The sequence below is a fragment of the Panthera pardus genome, unplaced genomic scaffold (genome assembly GCF_024362965.1).
Source record: "Panthera pardus isolate Hobbes unplaced genomic scaffold, ASM2436296v1 HiC_scaffold_17, whole genome shotgun sequence".
Taxonomy (NCBI): domain Eukaryota; kingdom Metazoa; phylum Chordata; class Mammalia; order Carnivora; family Felidae; genus Panthera; species Panthera pardus.
The window spans coordinates 14,300,044-14,323,455 of NW_026526732.1; the positions used below are offsets into that span (position 1 = coordinate 14,300,044).

Below are 23,412 nucleotides of genomic sequence, written 5' to 3' on the forward strand. Positions count from 1 at the left end.
AAAGCCTCTCTCCATTCTCTCCTGCAGGAGTGTGCAGATACTGTAACTACCTAAGGACCAGTGGATGCATACCACTATTTTAGCTCTCACTGCAGCGCTGTGTGATGCTTATGTACCTGTCAGAACCTTTCAGTTTCAGAGACTCTGTCTTATTCATCTTGAATTTCCAACCCAGGCAACATTGCATGGACCAGCTGTCTCATACATATTTATAAATTGTTGTTGATTCCCAAATAGAGCTGTACTGTTATTTTACCATGGTATTTTTATGGAGAGAGAAAAAAAATGAAGCATTTAAAGAATAACCTACCAATTATTTTTCAGAGTCCAAAGGATATTGGTTCCATTTTGCACTGGCAAATGTGAGGCAGAAGCTGTTAAATAAAAAAGAAAAATGGATTTAATGTAAGAATATTAAAATATTGAGTAGTATCTGCAGTTACCAATTACACTGGATCTTTCTTGAGCCTTGATGTCATAGTGAATTAAATTCAAGCATCAAATTGATTTCTCAGTTGAATTTTTGTGTAAATATATGTGGTTTTGTGATCAGCCTCTATCCTAGAGTTACCATGGCTACTGCAAAGTTTTCATCTTATTTGCAGTCATTTCAAGGGCTCTCCCTAAGAACCAATTGTTTTTCTGACAAAAGTAGACTGTCTTCCAAAACAGGCCCTACACATATCCATGATGATGAATCAGTAGGTAGGCTCTATAATGGGCAGCTGCTAATGTTTTCTGCACCCCACTAGCCCAACTCCCCTGTAAACAAAAACCCCCCACACAAAGAAGGTATACATCCTTATTTTCTGAAATATACCACATGTATTTCTCGCTTCTCAAAAATCACCATTCTAGAAAATTTCTAATGGGATTTTAAATGCTTATTTTAGTGGGGTGCCTGGGTGGCTCAGTCAGTTAAGCGTCCGACTTCCGCTCAGATCATGATCTTGTGGATCCTGAGTTCCAGCCCTGCATCGGTCTCTGTGCTGAGAGCTCAGAGCCTGGAGCCTGCTTTGGATTCTGTGTCTCCCTCTCTCTCTTCCCTTCCTCTGCTTGCACTCTGTCTCTCTCAAAAATAAACATTAAAAAATTTTTTTTTAATTCAATGCTAATTTTAATATACTTAGCCTAGATTTTTGGCAGTATCTTCTATAAAATACTTCAACTTTGACCAAGACCCCCCCCCCCCCCCCGGTGAGCATTGTACATGCATTCTGTTATCTTTATGGCTTTAGTTGTTTAAAAAGCTGAAATGTTAGTTAAGAATGTTACAAACATTGTCAAAGTGAAAAAAACATGTCTCCACATGACCCCTCACAACTGTTAAGCTTGATTTACTTTTAGAGCTTTTCTCAAGCACATGTACTATGTATATATGTTCATCTAGAGCAAATATTCCCTGTCCTTTATCACCTTAAAGAAAAAACCCTCTACTGTGTTACTTAGAGCAAGATCAAGTAAGTCAGGACAGACATTGGTCATTCTTAAGGCACAGATGGTAAACAGTCTAGTACCTGCTCCTTTTTCATTTTATCCATTTCTCTTCATCATAAAGTGGCATTATCAGTGGTTCTTGATAACTGGAACTTTGAAGCCAACTTTTTAAGAATGGTTGTAAAGCAAAGTCAATTAAAAGGACACTTGACAATTGCTAAATGTCAGTTTCTTTCTCCAGGGCAGTGTTGTATCCGATATCAGATCAAGAAACAGAGCAAACGGTGAACAGTTAAGCACTTATTGAGTATCTGTTAGAAGCAGTTTTAGTACAAATGTGTGTCCATATTTTACCATCTGCAGAAATGAAAAATGTAAACAACCCAATATTTCAGGATGATCACTCTAATATGGTGGCATTTGGGATGTTTGTAAATATCACAGAAACAGATAGAAGAGCCAGAATTCATGTTCAGAAACTTGTGAGTCATGCATGCAGATTCCAGATTTGTTACTCTTACAGCAAAGAGACCATGGAGAACAATTTTTTTTCCCCCTAAGATGTTGTGTCAAGTATAGCTGCCATTTGTGTGGCACACTCTGTGGGACACTGTGGAAATGTAACAGAAATACATTTTCAGGTGGGTTATTATTTAATCAGTGAAAGCATGCTCATTTTCTGGTCTGTTTATGGTGTGTGTACACATACACATATAAGCTCAGTAAAGCTTGGCAGAATGAGTATTAACCTATTTAAATACGGTCTTTTTAGAATTTACAAAAATCTTGTATATTTTATATATTTGGCATCATGAATTTCTCCCAGGAAATTTCACAGGATATTGTCAAGTGTATTCCTACCTCCTCCCACCCAGTTTCCCATAATTACTAGAAATATGTCAAATTCCAGAGAAGCACTCCTCCTCAAAGATGCTTTGAGAAGTTAACGGATCTCGTCTCAAATGCATCCCTGACCTATGCATGTTGCCACATGGAGGGCTGAGGGTTCTAGGCTACCTCAAGCTGCAGACACATTCACAGATCCCACAGGCAGAGACCTAAATGACTGTGCCACTCTCTCTGATTCCCACCTCACTGTTTTCCCCGTGGCTGCTCCACACTGAAGGCTTTGAGGGTTCTCACCCTGGAACCGCTTCCTTCCTGCGGAGCACTAGTCAGTTTGCTGTGTGTTTAAGTAACAATCAGCTCTAGTTTCTGCTCCCCAGAATCCTTTGCAATTCCCACTGCATTCTCTTTTCTCCAGGTAGTCCGCTTTCCCAAATAGATCTTCCCATCTAGTCTCTTTCAGTTCCACATTGGCCCCTCTGCCATAGATTCTGCCCTTTGCAACATTCTCTCTTTCCTTACCCTTACCCTTGCAGAATGAATGAATTAATGAGACAATGTCTCCACTTCTGTTACCAGACTTTCCAGATTAAGACTAATGGTTTGTTGTAATCCTTCTCCCACGAACCTCCTTCTTTCCACCACAACCATATTTAGTGCCCCTTTTCTGCATTCACACAAGTAGTATATTGCCTCAGTGCCTATCAGAAAGCATGTTTTTTAAAAATTTTTTTAAATGTTTATTTTTGAGAGAGAGAGAGAGCGAGCACAAGTGGGGGAGGGACAGAGAGAGAGGGAGACACAGAATCTGAAGCAGGCTCCAGGCTCTGAGCTGTCAGCTTAGAGCCCCATGTGGGGCTTAAACTCACGAACCGCGAGACCATGACCTGAGCCAAAGTCGGATGCTTAATCATGACCTGAGTCAGAGTCCAACGCTTAACCGACTGAGCCACGCAGGCATCCCGAGCATGGTTTTTAATAGGTACTCAATAAGGATTACAGAGTTGTGTGTGGGAACTGGGTTCAAATCCCAACCATACAACATATTTAGTGTCCGACGTTGAGCCAGCCTAGGAGACAGTTCTGTGGCTCACTTTGCTCATCTATAAAATGGGGACAATAAAACCAAAGAGACAAAGACAGTGCCTGGCACATAATAGGCACTAGGAAATAATAGTTCCCATTACTCCTTGTGGAATAAATGTATGAACAAATGAAAGACCTGTTGTCTGAACTTTTACTCTCTGACGGCCTCCCATGAGGCTTCCTGGGTTTCAGACAGAGGGATCAGTTTAATTCAGTGGGTTGACTTTCCGAGGACACTGAGTCATCCCAACCATCCTGCCTCTTAGTATCACCCATAACCTCCCTTGTTATGTCTGGTCTACACCGAGAACCTTCAGTGTTCTACCCTATAGTGCTGCTTAGCTGCAGTTTATCTGAATCCTCTTGTTCTGGGTTACGAAAGCCCATGGGATTATCCTAGCTCCTGCGATCCTGCAATATTTTCAAATTGACATCCCAGAGACCCAGAGGCCCAGTGCTCTCTGACCCAAACCCTCAGAGTGACTGCCCTGTCCCTCTCAAGACATTGAAGATTGACTGAATGGGAGGAAAGGGCAAAGACAAAGTCAAATACAAACCCAGTGGTTCAAACTTGAGTGGATGGAGGATTGACAGTGTCAGGGACAGAAAACCCGGGGTGCAGAAAATGACAATGTGATTTCAGCAAATTTTGTTTTAGGATCTGAAACATTGTATATTTTTAGCTATCAGTGGGGGAAAATAAATGGAAAACAAACTAGGAATAGAACCAAGCAAAAGTCAACACGATGTTACTCCAAAGAGTAACATCATGATATCTATCGAATATTAAAGCATATAATCACGTGAGTACCTTAGAGATGTTAAGTAATTCAAATTATGTAAGGATGAAGTCAGAATGTAGAACAGAATCCATTTTTGAGATTATTATTTACTTCATTGTTTTATTAAATCATTTTGATCCCTTTCGTCGACATAGACTCACCCATCGTTTCAAAATGGTATCACTCTTCTTGTGCTTTATGTATTCTCACGTTGTTGAGGATAAAATTCTTCTGCAAAATCCTTTCCTGGAATTTTTTTTTTCTTTTCTTTAACTAACTGGTTTTCCCTAGACACACTAAAGTGTTATACTACCTTGCAGCCTCACTGTTAGGAATGAAGAAAGAGGAGAAAATGCAGGAAGACCCACACATACCACCAAAATGGAGAGCATCCAGGTCCTAGAGGAAAGGTGAGTGGGGTTCACCTGGTAATTGTGTCTTGTTTTGGTACACTGTTCACATCTACTCAGTGCTGAGGTGTGATCTCTTGAGTCCTGGTACTCTTCCAGATGGTTTTGTGGAATGAACACCATCTCAGCCTGGGAGATCTTATTTTGTGATGGTAATTGCTTTTAATCAGGTTTTTCTATTATATGTGTTAAGCTATCAGTGAACACACTGCCTCAGTTTATCTTTCTCTTTCAAAAAGTAAGGATTATTAACGTGCAATAGCCCCCGTTGGCCCTAATTCTTTACCTGCCTTTTCTACGGATATTTTTTCTAAGTTTTTCTCTCTATCAGGGAAGAGTCTAAAACAGACACAAAAACATATGTAACTACCTAAGTTGGTCAGAAAGGGCACCCAGTTAGTCCCTGGTCCCATTTCCATCAGAACAGACTCTAACCAAGTATTTTCTCCAAAATGAGAATCAACTTCTCATTGCAGTATCTACAGAATAAAATTAAAATCTAAGCAGATTAGTATATAATTATAGGTGCTTTCTTTTTCTGCTTCTTAGAAAATTTTAACGTTGATGCTCCATGGTAATTTTAACACCTTTAAATTAAAAAAAAAATTTTTTTTAATGTTTATTTATTCTTGAGAGAGAGAGAGAGAGAGAGAGAGAGAGAGAGAGACAGCATGAGTGGAGGAGGGTCAGAGAGAGAGAGAAGGAGACACAGAATCTGAAGCAGACTCCAGGCTCTGAGCTGTCAGCACAGAGCCTGACGCGGGGCTCAAACCCAGGAACTGTGAGATCATGGCCTGAGCCGAAGTCGGATGCCCAACCAACTGAGCCACCCGGGCGTGCCCCCACCTTTAAATTTCTTTTAAATAAAAGAGGAAGTTCAGACATTTTGGAATAGTAGCAAATCTACTTAAAATACTTGATCAGAAAAAAATAAGAAAAAATAAAATACAGGTACTTCTCTGACCAAATTATTTCAGGTTGGAAAATTCTTTTTTTTTTTTCTTTTTTTTCTTAAAGTTTTTATTTAAATTCCAGTTGGTTAACATATAGTGCAATATTAGTTTCAGGTATACAATATAATGCCCATCATGATTAGTGCATTCCTTAATCCCACCACCTACTTAAGCCATCCCCCTGCCACCCACCTTCCTTCTGATAACCATCAATTCGTTCTCCATAGTTAAGAGTCTGTGTCTTAGTTTGCCTGTATCTTCCCCCCAACTTTTCTCATTTGTTTTGTTTCTTAAATTCCATATTATGAGTTGAATTATATCGTTTTTATATTTCTCTGACTTATTTCACTTAGCATAATACTCTCTAGCTCTGTCCATGTCATTGCAGAATGGCAAGATTTCATCCTTTTTATGGCTGAGTAATATTCCATTATATATATGTATACCACATCTTCCTTACCCATTCTTCAGGCGATGGACAGTTGGGTTGTTTCCATAACTTGGCCACTGTAGATAATCCTGCTATAAATATCAGGGTGCATGTATCCCTTTGAATTAGTATTTTTGTATTCTTTGGATAAATACCTAGTAGTGCAATTGCTGGATCTTAGGGTAGTTCTATTTCTAACTTTCTGAGGTTAGAAAATTCTTAAATAAACCAATGGATAAGAAAGCAAGATCAGGATCAAGTTAACCATAAGAGTCTCCCAAGCTGCTTCTTTCCATTTCTTGATGTATACCAAAGGAGTGATAACTGGTGATTTCTGAATGAACACAGCCACTGAAAACTTGAATATAAATATCTAGAAAGCCCTTAGTGTCATTAGAACGGCCCTGTCCTTTTTAACTCTAATAACTCCATTCATAGTAATAATTCATTCATAACATTTCATAGAGTAACGATTAAAGCTTAGGAAAATGTGTGACTAGTGCGCACAATATATTCTTACTTTAGATTTAGTGACAAATGAAAAAGTAGCTACCAGAAAGGAAAATAGAAACTATACCTTATGGCTTTAAAATTAAAATCTATATCAGATGCAAACAAAAAATTCAACTTGCCCTTCAAAGTAACACATAGGCTGTCTTTATCAATTTGTAATACATTAAGATTTGAACATGTCCAGGCTTCCTTAGGAATTTATGATGATAATGTGCATAGTGTGTGTTGCCCCTTGCTATTTGAATGCTTAGCTCCCTAACACACACTTGTGCCTAAATGAATTTTTCTTAATACCCAGAAATAACTAGCCTAGTCCTGGTGGGTGATTCCCAGACCAGGCCGAACTGATGGGAAATGAGCACTAGATGGCAGCAAGTGAATAGTAATTTCTATCTTCCTAGGCTAAGCATTCTTCAGTCAAAGCTGCCTTTGATAATGGCCCAATTCTGTCTTTGCAGCCAAAACCCCACTTCAGATGAAGTGTTGTCCTGGTCTCAAAATTTTGACAAGATGATGAAGGCCCCAGCAGGAAGAAACCTTTTCAGAGAGTTTCTCCGAACAGAATACAGCGAAGAGAACCTACTTTTCTGGCTTGCATGTGAAGACTTAAAGAAAGAGCAGAACAAAAAAGTAATTGAAGAAAAGGCCAGAATGATATATGAAGATTACATTTCTATACTATCACCAAAAGAGGTAAACATCCGGAAAATAATTGATGTGGGCTTCCTAAAACCAAGGATGAACCCGAGGGGACTTCTGTCCAAGTTGGGTGATGCATGGGGTGTGGACAGGCTCCAAGGCTTCCCTGGACACATAATTTAGATTCCACTCTGAGAATCTACCTGAATAGGTTTGAAGACTAGGTTTCCCCTCTATGCTTTGATCATTTATCTCTGGCTGAATCGTGTGGTAGGCTACTTGCTTTTCAGAACTAACATTAGGAAGCCTGTTAGACACAATTTGCTTTATACAGCGACTTACGCTAAAGTGGAAAAGAAGAGTTTACTGTGGGGAAGTCTTTCTCAAAGTGTGGTCCCCAGATCTCCTGTATGAGAATCACCTGGAGCATTTGTTTGAAAAGCAAATACTCGAGGCCTACCCAGGACCACTGAATCTGAATTTTTGGATATAGAGCCCAGGAATCTGGACTTTTAACAAGCTTTCCACACGCATACTAGTTTGAAGACTTCTGTAATAGGAGCTGTAAAAACAAAACAAAACAAAAGCTGCCATGTTTGTTGATGTTTATGATAGAATTGTTGCAGAATTGAAGAATGGGCCTTTATGACCCTTTAATATTCTTAGGGGAGAGAGGGTAATAGCAATTCTTTTACTTATTCTAGTTATCCTAGTTTTGCCATTGCCAAAATGTACCTAATAGAGGGGACATTTCAGGCAACCAAATGAACACTTTTCCGTTAACTCTGTAAAAAATCAATTTGCTCCTGAGAAATGTTCCAGTTTCCAGAGTTTAAAGCAGGGAGGGATTGATGAGGGAGGGGTTAGTAGTGTAGCCAGGCCTCAGGAGTATGGGGTGACAGACTTCCGAGGTGCGCATTTGAATTGAGAGGTTCCCAGAAGGCCTTCTTTTCTCCACACCACCTTCTGTCTTTTCTGTCTCTGTGCATTTAAACATCCTGACCTGGTACCTTCCGCTCCACACTCCTCTCCTGTGCACACAGACATTTATAGAGTCCCCTAGAAATTGTGCCTATCGATGCCTCACCCAACCTGGGATGTGGCCCCCACCTGCCTTCCACTCCTCACCTTGAAATCTATAAAATGAATCAGTGTCTACTTTATAATCTCTATGTTTGGAGTGCTATATAAACCATTTCACTTCTAATGAGGTATAGACCTAAGTCAGTTTTTAAAAATTTGTTAGTTAGGTTATAATTGCCATTGGTATTCCAGACTACTCCAATAGTATTGTCTCTACAAAATGAGGAACCTGGAATTGGATACACAAAGATTTTCCTACTTTTTTTCTTTATTTCCTGCATCAACATAGAAAAAGTATTCAGAGAAACAAGGTGGCGAGAATTTTTTCTGTAGCCTCAATACATTTATTACTGATGCCACATTGTGGTTCTAACACCATTATACTTCTATATCCCAGAAGTACATTCTTCAGGTTTCTGGTCTATCTAGAACCTCAGCACCTAACCAGTTCTATGTGGATTTTATTAGCATATTAATTTCATTCTCATTTTTATTTTAATATTGCATTACATGGCAGATATATCAAAGGATCCAAATGTGCCTGAAAATGTGCTTCTCTTGCCTGTAATTAGTGTTTGGGAAGATTATCTAGCCCATTTCTTTCCCCAAAATATATAATATGTATCATCTGAAAATGCTAAATGTCTTGATTATCTGGTTCATTCTTTGCACTATCTATGATGGTGTTCTATTTTTTGTTTAAATTTTTTTTGAATATTTATTCATTTTTGAGAGAGAGAGACAGAGCACGAGCAGGGGAGGGGCAGATAGAGAGAGGGAGACACAGAATCCAAAGCAGGCTCCAGGCTCCGAGCTGTCAGCACACAGCCCAACATGGGGCTCGAACTCACGAGCCGTGAGATCATGACCTGAGCCGAAGTCAGACGCTCAACCGACTGAGCCACCCATGCGCCCCCGATGGTGTTCTATTTTAAAATAATGTTGGTAGAAAAAAATATTCTCAGTTATTAAGTACATATAATTCCTTTACTTTACAGTCTCTATTGGCTAGCTTTTAATTTTTATAGGAAACACTTGCCCATTGTCTTCACAGTCCTGATTTTCAGATGTCACTGATTAATGGAGTTTTGTAAAATACACAATTTTCACAAAATCAATTCTTCTTTGGGCTATAGTTTAAAGCTATCTTAGTTGTAGATTACTCACATATAAACTATTCAGTTTTCATTCTTTTTTCAAAAATAATGGAATTTTGTTTTACCCTAATATCTTCATTTTAAATATGAGTTTCACAAAAGTCATTAAAATATTATTTCCTGATCAAGATAATTTTCCTAAATTACATGGACTAATATTTAGTATAACAGCCATGTATTTTTTTCTCCTTTGTCTATCTATATTTGGGCCATTACCCACTCTTGAATATCCCCTAAACACTACACAGAAAGGCAGAAGCGAAATTCAAATTTTTATCATTTTGGTACTTATGTGCTGACTTCTAAATGACTCTTGACACAGGATCTAAATTATTGGAGAGTGTGCAGTACCTCGTTTAACCAACAGATTGTTCTTCTCTCGACATAATAATTACACTTGATCATTGTTTAGCAGCAAAAACAAATCAAAAGTAGGTATTTGCAGTTATAAAAGATAATTGTTTAAAGGCTATATTTCAAGCCAAGGTATAGATATATTTATTCTTGAACCATGACCTGAGTCACTGATACACTTAGAGTATGACGTGCACTTTCTAACTACTGCAGAGCCATTTCTAAACTATTATGTCTCACTGACCTTTCTGTGCAAAAACTTCTCAATCTCTAATCAGCCACAATACATTAATAACTGATGATACTGAGCTATCACCCTTTGAGTTTTGTTTTCCAACCCCGGAGAGAACACATGCCACATCAAGGGAGCCCTGACTATATAGCAGTAAGGACACTGAACTCCTCATTCAAGTGCATGGGATTCTGGTTCTGACTCTGTTTCATCCTAATTGTGCGGCCTGGGATAAATTAGTTCACTTCAATGATTCATTAATCAGTTGATTTGTTTACAAAAGTAAAGATAAAAAGGGACACAGAGAATAGTAAACCAAATCCAGAATGACAGCTGGGAAGCTCTTACACCACTACTTCATTCTCTCCACCAAATGACACGGCTAATCGATCCTGGTTCTTACTGTTAAAGCCAGATTCAACCTGAGAATCCCCTCAACACAATAGTCAAAGCAGCCATAACTGACCAATTGGAGTTGGGATCTATTTCCCATTTGGGGGCTAAATAACCAGGCTGTTCCACCTCTGGAATTCTGTAACTGTTTATACTTATTCAAACTATGTTTTTTATTTATTTTGAGAGCAAGAGAGACATCACATGTGAGGGGGGAAGGGAGCAGAGGAGACAGAATCCCAAGCAGGCTCCATGCTGTCAGCGCAGAGCTCAATGCTGGGCTCGATCCCACAAACGGCACGCGCGATCATGTCCTGAGCAGAAATTGAATCGGATGCTTATTAACCGACTGAGCTACACCCAAGCGCCCCTCAAAATATTCTTAAATAACATGAATATTTGAATCATTTATAAAATAATGACTAAATAACTAAAAATTGTTAGGATTCGATTCTTAACTAGAAACTCATTTTTCTTCACTAGACTCTCATTTAACCTTAATTTGATTGAGTTATCATGCTCCTCTTTGTTAAATGTAGAGAAATCTACATTCTTCGGGGGAGGGGGGATATATATATATATATATATATATATATATATATATATATATATTTCTTTTTCTTAGTGAAGCCAGTGTGCTTGAAATTACATTTTTTATTTTAATAAAAATTACATTTTTATGCATTTTTAATGATTTGAGCATTATGTTTTAAGTAGATGTTTGCAATCAGGAGACAATTTAACTCCCATTTCTTGGTATAGCATACATCTCAAGAGGGGAAAGGGCTAAATTTTAAATTAAAAAAAATGAGTAAATAGCATTTTTCAACAGTAAGTTTTTAATGTGATGTTCTCAAAGAAAAAATAAATGGGAGCAGTAAGGAAGAATTTAATATTAACCTTGCTGCAGATTGCAGATACTTATAGCAGCTTATATTTATTAAACATCAAAAAGACAAACCCAGCAAAATAAACAACTTTAATAAAAAGTCTATTTGGGGTGCCTGGCTTGCTCAGTTGGTAGATACACCTGCAACTCTTGATCTCGAGGTTATGAGTTTGAGCCCCATATTGGGTGTAGAGGTTACTCAAAAAATAAAATCTTTTTTTAAAAGTCTATTTGAAAGCTATTACCTACCATAAACAGCATTGAGCTATTGAATGAAGACATAACTATAAATCGTCAATACACGTAAGACATCTGAATTAAAGAAAACTATGTGCCATCAGTTTTTTACAAATCTCTTTAGTGATGGCATTATCCTTAACCTGGGCCGTAATCCAGGTCTGCTACTACTTACCATCCTTGTGACACTAAGCAACTCACTTCAGTGCTCTCTGACCTCATCTTCCTCATTTTGTAGAAAAATGGCATAGAAAAAGTTCAGAAACTGGCTAAATCTCTGACTTTCTGGCTCTCTCCCACGGGCATCTGACTAGTGGTGGGGGTTATTTGCTGCTTCTGATTTCATCCTGAATTTCCAGTTGCTCTCTGAGAGAAAAAAAGCAGTAAACCTATTTAAATTCCTAAATTATCTAAAAAGGATGCACATGTGATAGATATGTGGCTTCTCTGTGTGCAGGTATATGCCTCTTCAAGCAAAATTATGTGAATTTAGAACTTTTCAGTGAATTAGTTTTTCTAAACAGGACTCATTTGACTGTATTTTCCTAGATTCATTTCTTTGGGCATGAATATTATCATTCAGAACATATTTAACTTTTCCCTATGAGCCAGGTACTGGGCTAGATGTTGGGAATATGTTAGTGAATGAGGAAAACATTGGCCTGTCCTTTATGGAGCTTACATTTTAGGAAGACAGACAAATCATGTCAAAAGCAAGTAACTAAAAACTGTAATAAACATTATGATGGATGTGGAGGTCAATAGTATAGTTTAGAATAGGGGTTGTAAGGTAAGGTCACTCTGAGTAGGTAAAATTCAAGTTGATACAAAGTCTGAAGACACTGATCAAAAAAGTGTCATGATATGGTCCATTATTATTAGTAGTAATATCACTTTACATTGGGCTTACATTTTGTTATTGACAAAATGGTCTCACATACATAAGTGAATGAGTCTCACAAGAATCCTTTAGCCCCTAGGACAGAGGGCGCCATCTTACAGCAAAAGAAATGGACTCTCAAAGAGAGGAACAAATGTTGTAGGGCATCAGAACTATATCTATATGATCCCAAAGGTCTTCTGATCCCAAAGGTGTTGCCTTTTCAACTGTAATATGCTGACTAGTAGTCCCATTGCTTAGTATTTTCTTCATGACACTACTGTAGATTTCTATAAACCCAGCTAGAGAATTTGAGAGAGAATGAGAAACAGTAACCATTACCATATGCCTGAATTTTCCCCCAGAAAAGCAAGATAACTTCCCCATCATTTGGGCCCTACCAGGAATATGGTTTTTGCACTGTATCCTACCAATGATCTTTGTTCCAAGAACAAAATTTCAGTAGTCTTATTTGCAACTTATAACCATTTTCAGTAGAAACAGTCAACACAAAATAATATGACTAAAAGTACAAATGGTATTAATTTATTAAAACTGATGGGAAAACAGATATTCTTTATAAAATTTGATATGAGAAAACCAAATTTAATTAAAATTAAAAAGAACATTTCCAGTAGCAGAAGCTATCACTGGTAAAATTTAATAGGAATTTATAAGGTAAAAAGAAAAAAATCAGAATTATACTTAGAAAAGTATCCTAAATAAAGCAGCTTTGGTAAAATTAAAAATAAAATGGGGGGAAAAAATGGAGGAAAAAACTTAATCATGATATCTAAAAAACTGTTCAAGGAATTAACCTGATTGATATAAGCGGGGTCTCCGCAAGGGAAAGAGACTTCAGTGAAAATTCATCATTTTCAGTATGATTCTGCCCAAAACTTCCACAGAGTCAAAATTTCCATTGCATCTTGATGTCTGGAACGGAAAGGCAGGGTCAAAAATTAGTATGCAATCTTCTGGCAATATTCACCTGCCTCGATGCTCTCCTCCACTGGGTAGGAAATCTGGCAAGATTAAGCAGGTATATATATATCACTGAGTTGGGTCCAGGTTTTCCCAGACCACACTAGCAAGATTTCTGTCTTAACTCTCTCCGCTTTACCTCCACACTCTTGTTGAACCTGTAGCTCTCATGGCATTTTCCTCCCAACTGATTTGTGGAGTTGCCAGCAGACATTTTTCGGTTTGCCAGCCACTTGCTTTTCCTCTTCCTGTCTCCTGCTCCCAGTGCGAGCGAATGCCTCCAAGTTCCCCCGGGCCTATCACCAAGTTACCTAACCTCTGTAACTGCACTTGCCACCTCTCAACACTGCCAGTGTTTCCAGCTAAAACTGCTGGTTGAATGTCGCCAAGTCCATAGGTGCCGTCTTGTGCCCCAGCCACAGGAGTAGTTCTTTTTAACTCCATTACTGCTGCACTGCACCCTTCCTTCCCCTACCTACACGTGAGTCTGTGAGGACTGAGTAACAAAAGACTTCCCATTGCCTTCGGGTAGCTCTTGTCTTGTGCTACTCAACTTTCTCTTCCCTTAGGTTGAGTTCTTTACAGGAAACTCCTCAATCCCTTAGACTTTGGACCCCAGAGTAGATGGGATCACGAGCCATCCAGTTGTGCCTGAATCCTAGGGTGACTATGGCTCGGGCCCATGCTGGGATCCACCTCCACTAACTTGTATTATAGATGTTCCACAATCTGAAGCACAAAGATGCCACCAGATGAAACTATAGATTGTTATACCCGTGGGGTTTATCCTTGTTATTTGACCTCTCTACACCTCTTTTGACTGACAACCTTTCCAAACAAGCACATATCAAGGTAAATATTTTATTTTTTAAATAGAAATAGCAAATGAGTTTTTGTTACTGATTACTAAATGTTAAATGTATGGTACTACTTTCTCTATGATCTTTCACTACTGTTTTCAGTTTGCAAAAAAATAAAACTATGCAACGAAAACTTAAGACCTTTTAATAATTCAAGGTATTTTATTTCTCTGTCTTAAGATTAATGTTTCCAGCTGCAATCAAACTATATTTAATTATGCTGTTATTTAAGAAATAAATGATCTTTTTTATCACTAATATTTCCCTCTCCATTGAAACAAAAAGTTCTTAAGTTTGAAAGGAAGAGCAAAAACATTTACAAAACCAGTTGAGTGTATTTGGTTAAGATTTCACCTTACCATAACACCACTTTTCAGTATAAGATCAGTTTAAATAGTGTCAACATATTCCTATTGAGTAGAAAGACCAACAATATTTTTAAACAAAACTTAGGAAAAAAAATCTATTTTTTATTACTCTGTACTTGATGATAACCTTAGAAGGCAATAACACAGAGAATAAAACCTAAATGATCCATTTCCAGAACATTTTTTTTTTAAGAATTCCTTTAAGACAATAAATATAGTTCAGCCAAGAGATGTCTAATTTTTTTCTGTAATGCCACCGAAATTATACTGGATCACCATTTCCTGACAAATCCTCCCATAGCAACCATTTTGGGGGTGTATCAATCAACACAATTTCACATGGGCCACAGAGCTCAAGAATCTGAGGACACCAGATGGAAATATGAGTTACTTCAGTCACCAGGACTGTCTCAGACCGCAGGCTTAATCCCAAGAGTGGGTGGGAAAAGAAGCCTGGCCAAAAAGTCTTTTGCAAAATGCTTGGGACAAAACATTTAAATATCACTATAAGGTTTGTATAGACTTGTCACGAGACAAGTAATATGGATCACAATGTTCTAGTCCGTGTACAACTATGAGGACTGAGGAAACCAATCAGGACAAGTCTGTGATGGTTTGCCTCTCAGATTTTGCTAATGTCATTTCAGAGCAGAGTTTACTTCTGTTCCCCAAACATGCCCTTATTGCCATTTATTTGTCCTCAGTTCCCTTTCCAGCACATCCTATCAGCTCCAACAGACAGGGTCAGCATATAGTGAGGAAAAATAACAACAACAACCACAACAACTATCTTTTGCAGAATTTATTTACACTTCAAAAACAATGCTGTACTGATTACTTGTATGGGTATTCCGAATTCCTACTTGTATTTCTTTTAAAGACTCTATTTCAAGCAATTGTTCTACTTAATCTTTAGTAAAGAGATCTTCAGATGTATTTCTACATAAGGACTATATAGTTCCCTGTGCCTTGCCAGGTACACTAAGACATGAAGAACACTTGCTGTAGTTTTGCTCCACTACAGCCTTCCACATTCTGGGTTTCTTACTTTGCCACAGTAGGACTTGTTGGGATGTAATACGATCAGGAATCAGCACTCGATATACATGCTAATATTTGCCAGAGAACTACTCTCTGCCAGATTTTTACCTTGCCCCATCAAGAGAGTTACCCCCGGCAGTCACATAGTAGGAGATAAATCCTTGTTCTGGCTAGGGAATTCTCCAGGGCCTCAACAATGAATAGAAATGGTCAAAAAACCCCGAGTGAAATGCATAGAAAAGATAAATCCAAGTAAGCCAAGATATCTGTGAACTAAATTTCTGGTTTCAAGACAAGTTGTTTTTTTGTTTGTTTGTTGTAGTTCAACTTTTGAAGAAAAGTATGCGAGGCGATATAGCCTTTGAGAAGGTAACCTCAAGATTTTAGGTAGTTAGATTTAACTCTGAAGTTTCTCTGAAATGTCACACACCTGTATTTACTTAATTGAGATCTTTTGAAAAAAAATTTTATTTAATGTATCTGCTCTTATTTCTTTTTAGGTCAGTCTCGATTCTCGAGTTAGAGAGGTGATCAATAGAAATCTGTTGGATCCTAATCCTCACATGTATGAAGATGCCCAACTTCAGATATATACATTAATGCACAGAGATTCTTTTCCAAGGTTTTTGAACTCTCAAATTTATAAGTCATTTGTTGAAAGTACTGCCAGTTCTACTTCTGAATCTTAATTTTCATTAAAAAAAAAATCATTTTGGAGGGCTGGGATGGGAAATAAAAGTAGTTCACTAACACCAGAAGCTGAGTTCCTGGAGAACTACAGTTTAGCATTCCTCAGGCTACTGTGAAAATACAACCATATGGTCTTTGTCTCCATTTTTATCAAGGTTATCCATGGTTAAGTTTGGAGAAAATACCACATAAGACAATGAATTGCCAAATTGTTTGTTTTATTCAACACTCATTCTACTTGCAAGCAAACTGTATTTGTAGTCCTGTGAACAGTCTCCTAGTGTATCCCCCGAGGCTGCATGTACAACGTAGAACTGCTTCATTTGCCCCGTAGCTGTTGTAATATTTACTCCAATGGCATAACTTATATCCGTGTTTAAGGACTTTTGTGCAATATGGTCTTATAGAAATAATTGCCAAAAAATTGGCTGTGGTTTGCATTTTTAAATATAATCTAAGACAGAAAAAGCCAATTTTTTAGTTGTAACAATGGTATTAAACATGCTCTATACTGTGTTCAGTACACTCATTTTGAAGCCGATATTTCTGTACTTGGAAAAAGAGCTATTTATCTATGTTTGTTGGGAAATCCTGATGGGGGATTCCTCTGGTTGTTCACTGCCAAAACTGTGGCATTTTCTTTACAGAATAGTTTGCTATGTAAAAAACAAAAACAAAGACAAAAACAAAACAAAACAAAACAAAAATTTAAAAAAACCCAACAAACAACAAATAATAAGAAGAAAAGAGAAAAAAGCACAAAACAATTTGAAGATATTCTATCTCAATGACAAATCAGAGTGATAATTGTTTTTAATTGTAACACAATTAATCTATGTATATATCAGATGTCCAATACTGTAATTAATTTATTAAAGACTGGCTCTCCAGTTCTAAAATGGTTGTGTAAAGTATGTACTTCAGCAAGAAAAAAAATACTAAGCTCGATAACTTAGTTTTGGAATAAAAAAAAAAGATTTAATAAAGGAATGCCTACATGTAGCATCATAAAATATTTTGATGAGTAGCATCTGTCCTGTGGCATATTTTCCTTGAAAGCAAAGTCTAATGAAAAGCTAAGTTTTTAACTGAGAAAAGTTTTGTAAGGGTTACGCAGAAGATCATTCTCTACTTCAGACCTTAACTGTTTTCATAGTATCTTCAGAATGACTTATTTTAAAAATGTTAAAACCAAACTATTAATACTCATCCATAATTGAAAGGCAGGACAGTGCTCAAATCTTCTAGCTGCCATATTATTTTTTATAAGTACCACTAAATCTTTAAGACAAAATACTTGCCTGACATTGGCATATACTTTTGACATTCAAGAAAACAGTATCCTATCATGCACACACACAAAAAGTCAGTGTCATATTTATATCAAGGTGTTACATTTGAATATGAATATCCCCTGGAGGCTATTTTTTTAATCTTAAACTTAATAAATATAATATTGAGTAACCTAACATGAAAGTTTTAAAAATATTTATATCCACTGAGAATACTGGGCCTTATATTAAGGATGATATTAAAATTATAGGTTTTCTTTGCCATTTTTTAACTACCTCTCATTTTTTAATTTATTAAACATTTTTAAAATAAACAACTTTGGGGTTTTCTTTTTAAATTTTATTTTACTTGAAAAGCTGGCATCGTAAGTTTCTTTTTCCATAAACTTAAAACATTTCAAGAATTGTTTTTTTAAGTGAATTTGATTTTCTAATTTATATAGAATTCAGGAGATATGGTTAAAAGGGCTATTATCTATTCCCTATGCAAATATTTTAACTGTTGCAGTGTTTGACAAAATGGGATTAAAAAAAAAGTTTGCAGAGTAGAAAACAAAATGTTCTGTTTACACTGGCGTTGCTGACTATCCTATCATATTCAGCACTTTTAAATACATTATTTATGAAAATGTAGTTAAAATACAAGATAGGAAGTATTTATAATAATCATTTCTTTTAACAAATGCCTGTTTTTGTCTGAAAGTGTTAGTGTGTTAAGACATACTTTATCAATGTCAGTAGATATTTACTATTTGAATAGTTTTCAGTAATATGTTAAAGAAGATAGCTATGAAGATGTTTACAAAAAGTCCTATTTTTTCCAAAAGAGTGAAGAAAAACCTAAAAGAATCATCACTTCTATTGTGAAGTTCTATTGTTCCTAAATTATTTAATTTTTTCTTGATTAGAATTGAGTTTATTATGCTTCTATGATGTATACACATATATGTTGTAATATCATACTTGTTGCTATGTTTGAGGCACAATAAATTGGTGCACATGACTAGAAAATATGTAATATACTATGATACACAGCATGCGTCAATCTTTTTAAATGTAGACTTTATATTCTTGTTGTTACTATATATGATGGTGACCTGCTAGTCATAAGTTATCTTTATAAGATACTTTGGACTATTAGATGAATTGTCTGTTTGACAATACCTTTAATATTTTACCAAATGTAAAAGATAAGGACCCTTCTAAAGAGTCCTAATCTCTAACCTGGGCATTTGTAGAATACAGACTTTGAAGTTAGTGTATCCTTTTGAAACCTGATTAGGAAGTTGCATTGAGAATGATTCTAGACGAGATTTACACATTGGATATTGGTAACCATGTTATGTGAGCATTTCTGCGCTAAATTCCTATGGAGGGGGGAGGGTTTCTCATTTAATTTCAAATCGTTCAAAGTGTCTATCTAAGAGTATGTATATTTGCAACTCTACCAATTTTTAAAATATGGTATAACTCCTTCTGTTTTAAATACAGAGCTATAATAAACAAAAATCGCCCAACTGGTGTCTATGCTACCATTTCAAGAGCACAATATTTGTTATGGTAGAATTTGATTTTTCCTAGTGAATATATTCCTCCCAGGGGAAAAATTAGCACTTTAGAAGGTACACTTTGTGTTTCAGATCGTCAGGACATCTTTGTGTACTGTTAAAATCTGCTAATGCACACAGAAAGAGCTTAATGCTCTTTCTATAGTGCCTAAATTCAGATGTGTCTATAATGGAAAGAAAAGTAGAGGATATAGATCATATATAAATACATGTAACTAAATTGGAGAGCCAGACTTCTTCAGAGATGGATCTTGTAACATAGATCACACTAATAATGGCCAGATGACGCTTCTTCTTTACTCTGGATAATTGTTATTATGTTACCCAAAGGTAATAAAGATGCCCCGACAGAGTTAGAGGGCAGCTCTAAGCACAATGGGTGCGCTGGCATATGAACAATAGCAAAACACAATTTTGATATCAACGTTATGGAGCGCAAAAATCAAGACCATAATATGGTCTTCTTTTTTTTTTAATCTTAAAATATGTACATAGGATGACCAGTTCTGATATTTGGTCATGGTGCATGGGTGTTTATTAGTATCCTTTAATGCTGCCTAGGTTCTTACTTACAGAATGAAATGTATATCATATATTCACCTGATAGTTCAGTTTTGCAAAAGGACTATAGAAATAGGTAAATAATATTTATATATTAGGGGCAAAAATACATTTTCACCCCATTAAGCTGATTTAAAATAAAACCCAATTCTTAATTTTGAACTTACCCATTTGTTTCTATACACTTTTAACATATTGAAAAAAATGTCATATCATAACTGTGACAAATTATATTTGCAAAAAATACAACATATCAGATGCTTTGAGGAATAAATATACAAGAAAGAAATTTTAAATACAATCAGAAATAGGAAAATAAGAACTCTTTCAAAAGCCACCTACAGTTTCTTAGATCTTAAAATGCCTATATAGAACCCTATCAAACATTAATTTTAAAAACTTTGCACTGGATACATTGGCAAATTATTTTGAAAGGTAGTAAAGATATTTTCTTGTCTGTGTATTTATATTGACAGTTTATGACCGTAACTTTCAAAATAATATTAAGCATTTATATTTGCATGCTCTTTTCAATTCTTTTTAAATTTCTGACCAATATAAAATGCTTATTCTTCTGAGAAAACAGTATTTAATCTGTAGAAATTTTAGTTATTCCTCACTTGCTACAACTGCAAATATTTATCAATAAAACTGATAACCAAAAACTTGACTTCTCATCTCCCTGTAACATTCTTAATAGTATCCTTGCAACACACGATTGTGCACAGATTGATCTTTTTGTTCCCAAATGCCAGACTTTAATTTTAAATTTGATTTCAAGTGACATGTCTGTGTCATATGACTTTGGGCAAATATTCTATTGAACCTCTCTGAGCCTGTTCCCTCATCTTCAAATGAGAAACAGAATACTTTATTTACAGGGTAGGCATGAGAATTAAATAACGTAAACATGGAAAGAATGAAGTGTTACATATAACATTATTATTTTATCAGTGTTCTCCAGCTCAATAATTATTCCTATTTCAAGAATGTTATGAATTAGATGCCACTGTAATGCACTTTTCCCATATTCTTTTGAAACCATACTTTAAAATCTGATTTAATTATTCATCCAAAAAAAAACAAAAACAAAAAACCAACCTGGGCACCTGGATGGCTCAGTCAGTTAAGTGTCCGACTTTGGCTCAAGTCATGATCTTGTGGTTCATGAATTTAAGCCCCGCTTCGGGCTGTGTGCTGACAGCTCAGAGCCTGGAGCCTGCTTCAGATTCTGTGTCTCCTCTCTCTGCCCCTCCCCTGCTCATACTATCTCTCTCTCTCTCTCAAAAATAAGTAGACATTAAAAAAAAAATCACAAAGAAAGAAAAAAATGCAACCAAGCTGATTTTAAGATGGAAGACTATATGAATTTGTTCCTGCTTTGTTCAATAATATGATTCACGCTCAGTTTTCAGTTCATGAACATCACACTGAATCTACAATCAAGAAGTAGGTTTCTTTCAATGATACACATACACAGACATATGTATATAGATGTGTGTATGTGTATAAATTGTATGCTTAAAATAAATGTTTAAATAAGATAAATCATTTGAAAATTTTATTTCCAAAGGGAAAAAAACAGTATTCCCAAGGACAGGAAGAATATAAACATCAAATAATTCGCCAAATAAATATGTGGAAGTAAAGCTAAAAACTAAGTTATGAGAGATGGGCCATTAGAAAACATGGATACTGTCATTGGAATAGAAAGCATTCTAGTATGATTTTGTAACTAATTTTACCATGAAAATATGAAAATTAAAAAAAATGGTTGTGTTCATAAAATTTTTCATTAAACCTTTTATTTTAGAATAGTTTTAGAGTCACTGAAAAGTTGCAAAGATAGCACAGAGAAGTTCTGTATACTGCACATCTATTGAGACATTTGTCACACCTCATGAAATATTGATGCATTAAGTCACGCTTATTCAGATTTCCTTAGCTTTCACCTAATATCTTCTTTCGGTTCCAAGATCTCATTCAATATACCCATTTACTTATCATGTCTCCTTAAATTCCTCTAAGCTCAAACATTTTTTGTTGTTGACCTTGACAGTAGTGAAGAGTACTGGTCTAGTACCTTGTAAAATGTCCCTTAACTGGAATTTGTTGATGTTTTTCCCATGATTAGACAGGTGTTACCAGTTTTTGCAAGACCACAGAAGTAAAATGCCGTATTACTATCACCAAGACTTATCACTGTTCATATTGACCGTGATCATTCAGTTGAGGTAGTGTTTGTTAGGTTTCACTGCCACAGAGCAATACATTATTTAATAAGTTATGTTAGAGGTAATTTCACTGGACGTTAACGCTGAGCTTAAAAAAAATTCTGAGCAGATTTTGCAGCACTGCTATTAGGTTCCATTAAATACTATGAAGAAATTATAATAAATTGGAAAGTGAAATGGAAAAATGAAACTCTGAAACTGTTAGCTTGAACATTCACTTAATGGAGGTGAAAGTGATTTTTTTCCCTTGAACTACCTTCACCTTATCCTCTACATCTTTGGGTAGTAAAGATTTTAGTTTAATCTTCAGAAGAGGTAATTTACATTAATAATCATTTTGCTGAGTGTTTTTCTATATTGCCCTCAGTTGAATAATGACCACTGATTATTGAAACATTGTAAAAGACTTGATTTTTTCCCCCTTTGCTTTAACTGATTTGTCATACAGTTTCTTGTATATGGTTTTAGGATGTTTGCTAAATATAAAAAAAAATTTCAGTGTGCTTGGTTCTGTAAAATTTATCATATCGAATGTGTGCAATTTTTTACTACCATGTTCATTGTACTTCACATATTGTACTTCACTAATATTAGTGGACCATGAAGAAGTTTTGAATGCATGAATGCAGCTTGAGACACCATACTTGGTTATTTTGCAATGTCAGAATAATTGTAGGTACTTATAAATTGAATAGATAATCCAGATTATTTTCCTCCAATTTAAGTTGTTTTGGGTTTTTATTCCCCCTGTCTTTGAATTTATTTTATCATTTTACCTATGTACAAATAATAGACTTCCTGAAAATGCTAGAATCTTCAACATGTAATAATAGAATTTGAGCATGACAATAATGTAAGAAAATTCAAAAGTTTCAACCTTTTCTTTTTGAGTTTTCTAAGTAAATCAAACTACAGCTGTTTTCATTTGACTATTATTGTGGAAACCTATGGATATTATTGTAAAATACACATGCATCACACTTTTTAAAAATGTTTTGAATTAATAAAGAATTCACCAATGTATCCTTAGACAAGTTACTGTTTCCTCATTGGTGTAACACTATAGGAGTAAAAGGTACACTTATTTATATTACCTAAATTGCTTATGCTTATGAGGGAATATAATAATTTCGGCCTGGATTCTTTACAGTGTTCCATAAGGTTATTGCTTATTACATTTTTTCACCTTTTATAAATAATAAAGTATATTCTTGAAATGACTTGTTTCGAGAATTCAGCTGAGAGATTTATCACATTGAGTTAAAATGACTTCCACCATTTGTGTTTTTTTAAAAAATTCAAAGTTGAGTTTAGATTTGGGAAATAATTATTTCTAATAAAGATTAAAAAATGACCTGATCGGTCCTGTTCTATACTCGGATCAGAATTAAAATAAAATGGGTTTCAACCCACTATCTTAAAGAACACTTTTATAAAGTAGTGTGGCTTGAATACACCAAGTGAAACGAATAGCTGAGATGATTAGTTGGAGT

General features: G+C 35.8%; 1 protein-coding gene across 4 annotated transcripts in view; it reads left to right on the plus strand.

Annotated features, from left to right (window-relative positions):
* The window catches only part of RGS17 (regulator of G protein signaling 17), a 97,362-nt gene extending 74,223 nt beyond the window's left edge, over positions 1-23,139 (plus strand). For 3 of the 4 annotated variants that reach the window (XM_053904352.1, XM_053904351.1, XM_053904353.1), the window contains exons 3-5: positions 4,472-4,561; positions 6,916-7,150; positions 10,503-10,873. In XM_053904352.1, coding sequence (XP_053760327.1) covers positions 4,472-4,561; positions 6,916-7,150; positions 10,503-10,718 — 541 coding nt within the window. In that variant the 3' untranslated portion in view covers positions 10,719-10,873. Of the gene's footprint in view, positions 1-4,471; positions 4,562-6,915; positions 7,151-10,502; positions 10,874-16,074 lie in introns of those variants that run through there. The other variant, XM_019431740.2, reaches the window with a different exon arrangement.
* Positions 23,140-23,412: the final 273 nt, after the last annotated feature.